Here is a 4,154-nt window from a genome sequence, read left to right on the forward strand (position 1 = left end):
AATTATAAATATTAAAAAGCTAAAATTTGAATTATTTTTTAATTTCGTAATAATTTTCAGAAAAAAATAATTACTATTTTTAAAGGATGAAATTAATATCGCATAAATTGTATTATTTTTTAAAATAGATAAACCGAATATGTGTGAGAAAAACCAAGTTTATCCATTCTGCGTATATGGGAAGATAAGAATAAACAGGACAAAACAAACTCTAAAGGTCAAATCCCACTCTGTCTCAAAAACTGCCACGTCATCACTATATCCATTCCCCCAAGTCCCCGCGCTAACTTAACGACTTTCCTTTCTTCCAATAAAAAATTGGCATGTCACCATGACTTTTATGTTTAAATTACTCAGTCCCCTCCTTTTCTTCACATTTTCAGAAGACAAACCACCGCTTAAAAAAAATAATAATAATCCCCCGTTGTCGTAAAAACATGAACCCAAATCAGACGGTGGAGGATGAATCGCATCCGTACATCACCTCCGCGAGCCGCCGTATCCAGCTTCTGTCCCTTCACCTGACCCCGCCTCCACCTTCTCAACCTTCACCCCAGCTCAACATGCTAATATGCGCCAAGGCGGCCAATAAACTGGAGGTTGACAAAGTCTCTCTCTCAACCTACATGAGAGGGAAAAACAGGGATATTCAAGAGAAAATCATTGAATTTTTCGAGTCAAGGCCCGATTTACAAACACCGGTCGGGGTTTCAATGAATGAACATAGGGAGCTTTGTATGAGACAGCTGGTTGCGTTGGTTAGAGAAGCAAAGATCAAGCCTTTTAGATATATTGTTGATGACCCTGCTAAGTATTTCGCCATTACTGAAGCTATTGGGAGTATTGATGTATCTCTTGGGATCAAACTTGGCGTCCAGTTTAGGTATATTAAAGATTCAATCTTGGTTGCTTTTTGGAGTTTGGGTATTTAAATTTATGAAAGTTATTCATTTTTTAAGTTTTGGAATCTATGGTGTTTTTTTTTTTTGAGGAATTTATTGGTTTTGGATTAATCGTAGTGAGTTGGAATGCTTAAAATTGTGCAGTCTTTGGGGAGGTTCAGTGCTAAACTTAGGAACTGAAAAGCATAGGGATAAATATTTTGATGGAATCGACAATCTGGATTATCCTGGGTGTTTCGCCATGACAGAACTACACCACGGTAAGCTCTCTGTTTCAACCATGACAATCTGGATTTTCTTGTTATAAATTATGGTGGTGTTTTTTATGTATAAAAAACTAAACTGTGAAATTTATGTGGATTTTGAAAGGCTCAAATGTACAAGGTCTTCAAACCAGGGCAACATTTGATCCAGTTACAGATGAATTCATCATTGACACACCAAATGATGGAGCCATCAAATGGTGGATTGGGAATGCTGCAGTTCATGGCAAATTCGCAACAGTTTTCGCTAAACTCATTTTACCAACTCATGACTCCAAAAAAGTTTCCGATATGGGAGTCCATGCTTTCATTGTCCCAATAAGGGATTTAAACACTCTCCAAACACTTCCCGGAATCGAAATCCACGATTGTGGCCATAAAGTTGGCTTGAATGGAGTTGATAATGGAGCACTGCGATTCCGTTCGGTTCGAATCCCCCGAGATAACCTTCTTAATCGATTCGGCGATGTTTCTCGAGATGGAAAATACACTAGTAGTCTCCCTACTATAAACAAACGTTTCGCTGCCATGTTAGGTGAACTTGTAGGTGGGAGGGTCGGCCTTGCATATGCTTCCGTTGGCTTCCTCAAGATTTCGGTCACTATCGCTGTTCGATACTCCTTACTACGCCAGCAATTTGGTCCTCCCGAACAGCCTGAAGTCAGCATTCTAGATTATCAATCACAACAGCACAAGCTCATGCCGATGCTGGCTTCATCGTATGCATTTCATTTTGCTACTCATTATTTGGTCCAGAAATATTCGGAGATGAAGAAGATGCACGATGAACAACTCGTTGCTGATGTACATGCACTTTCCGCAGGCCTTAAGGCCTACGTGACATCATATACAGCAAAGTCATTGAGTACCTGCAGGGAAGCCTGCGGAGGCCATGGATATGCCGCTGTCAACCGGTTTGGTAGCTTGAGGAACGATCACGATATTTTCCAGACATTTGAAGGAGACAACACAGTACTTATGCAACAGGTTTCAGACAAATCAACCTTGCTTGAAAACTTACAATGTCTTTTTTCAGTTTTCCTTCATTAGACCTTGAATTTGCTTTTTGATACAACTTAATGGGAATTCTTCTTGGGATCTATCTAGGTAGCTGCTGATCTATTGAAGCAATATAAAGACAAGTTCCAAGGTGGTTCTCTTTCTGTTACATGGAACTACTTGCGAGAATCTATGAACACATACTTGTCGCAGCCGAATCCTATAATTGCTCGATGGGAAAGTGCTGATCACTTGCGAGACCCTAAATTCCAGTTGGATGCCTTCAGGGTGAGTGTTATCTTTGTTATTGTAGATTATCGTTTCATAGTGTAAATTGTAACAATAAGATTTCTCCAATTTTGGTTTTTAGTACCGAACCTCAAGACTGCTCCAAAGTGTAGCAGCACGGCTCCGGAAGCACTCGAAAACTCTAGGCAGCTTTGGTGCTTGGAATAGGTGCCTGAATCACCTTCTGATGCTTGCAGAGGCTCATACTGAGTCTGTCATCCTTGCAAAGTTTATCGAAGCTGTGCACAAGTACATCCTCAACTCTAATATTTTCCGCTTGCCATGCGCATACTTTCTGAGTTTCTAACTGAGCTTGAAATTGAATTCCAGTTGTCCTGATGCAAGTAGTAGAGCTGCTTTAAAACTCGTTTGCGATCTTTATGCGCTGGACCACATCTGGAACGACATAGGAACTTACCGTAATGTTGATTATGTTGCTCCTAACAAAGCCAAGGTATAGAGTTCAAATCAGAAAGAAGTATAGAGCATATGTCCCAAGTATTGGTGTTTCATTAGTAACTCTGTTTTCCTTTATGCAGGCAATCCACAAGCTCACAGAGTACCTATGTTTTCAAGTGAGAAACATTGCAGGGGAACTTGTCGATGGATTCGATCTTCCGGCATCTGTTACACGAGCCCCGATTGCGATGCAGTCAGAAGCATATGCGCAGTACACGCACCATATTGGGTTCTAATGACTTGCCCCCCGCCCCCCCACCCCCAACCCAAAAAAGAAAATATGCAATGTCAATCGCCATATGCAAATAAATTTAACCCAAAAAGATACCCAAGTGGTTTCCTTGACTGATAGGAATTTTTTTTAGCCTTTTTATCATATTATTTTCATGAAAAAAAAATCAATGTAAAATATATTTTATTTATGACAAAATATTTAATAATTATTATTAGTGGAATGATAAAAATTTGTGTTCAAATTTTGTTTGAAGACATCATTTTTAAAAACTTGAAAAAGATAAAAACACCATCATAATAAATAGAAATTAATATTAGTTATTATTTGAAAAAATAAATAAAATTTTTACCAATTTAGCTAACGTTCACTTTAGAGAAAAGCTATATGACAAGTATAAATATGTGACCATTGTGTTCATTAACATGATAGATTGTTAGTTAGTGCTCCTATTGAAGGATGTTGACTGCAAGTAAATGTATATATACCATTATCTTTTTATATGGTGTTTCATTACCGTTCTTTATAAAATTTCATGTTTTTTTTTTAATGCTAAATACGCCTATAAAATCTTTCAACCAAAATTTTGAAGCTATACATTTTGAAACTTTACATTCAATAATTATTTATTGTAATAGAAATAACTTTTTAAAATTTATTTAAGAATTACTGATAAGTCTTCGCCAAAATTCTTAATAAAAACCATTTTCTTATAATAAAATAATTTTAAAAATCATCTATAAAATAATTTTTGTTATGAATATCTTATTAAGTGGATGTTTATTATGATCAAGATAAAGTTTTGGAGTACTTTAAATTCTAATAGTTATTAGAATTAGATCTCTATTTCTTCTATACTTCTTATGCCTATAAATAGAGAATATGATGAAGCATTGTAATCACCTCTTTTGATCAATAAATTACATTCTATATTGCTTTTATATTTTCTTTGTTCTTTATTATCCCCATCTCTCTTTATTTTGTAACACGTTATCAGTACGATGATTCTCT

At 36.4% G+C, this 4,154-nt stretch overlaps 1 protein-coding gene across 1 annotated transcript; it reads left to right on the forward strand.

Moving 5' to 3' along the window:
- The first annotated feature begins 351 nt into the window (after nucleotides 1-351).
- Nucleotides 352-3,387, forward strand: LOC107943912 (acyl-coenzyme A oxidase, peroxisomal). Its single transcript, XM_016877722.2, has 7 exons — nucleotides 352-883; nucleotides 1,047-1,162; nucleotides 1,272-2,152; nucleotides 2,273-2,452; nucleotides 2,535-2,701; nucleotides 2,783-2,906; nucleotides 2,992-3,387. The coding sequence occupies exons 1-7, from the start codon at nucleotides 438-440 to the stop codon at nucleotides 3,145-3,147; spliced, it is 2,070 nt and encodes a 689-aa protein (XP_016733211.1). The 5' UTR covers nucleotides 352-437; the 3' UTR covers nucleotides 3,148-3,387.
- Nucleotides 3,388-4,154: the final 767 nt, after the last annotated feature.

Source organism: Gossypium hirsutum, chromosome A10, assembly GCF_007990345.1.
Source record: "Gossypium hirsutum isolate 1008001.06 chromosome A10, Gossypium_hirsutum_v2.1, whole genome shotgun sequence".
Classification (NCBI taxonomy): Eukaryota; Viridiplantae; Streptophyta; class Magnoliopsida; order Malvales; family Malvaceae; genus Gossypium; species Gossypium hirsutum.

Coding starts and splice junctions, on each gene's coding strand:
- LOC107943912 (XM_016877722.2), top strand. CDS start 438: ATGAACCCAAATCAGACGGTGGAGGATGAATCGCATCCGTACATCACC. Junction 1,163..1,271: donor CATGACAGAACTACACCACG/GTAAGCTCTCTG, acceptor GGATTTTGAAAG/GCTCAAATGTACAAGGTCTT. Junction 2,702..2,782: donor TTTATCGAAGCTGTGCACAA/GTACATCCTCAA, acceptor ATTGAATTCCAG/TTGTCCTGATGCAAGTAGTA.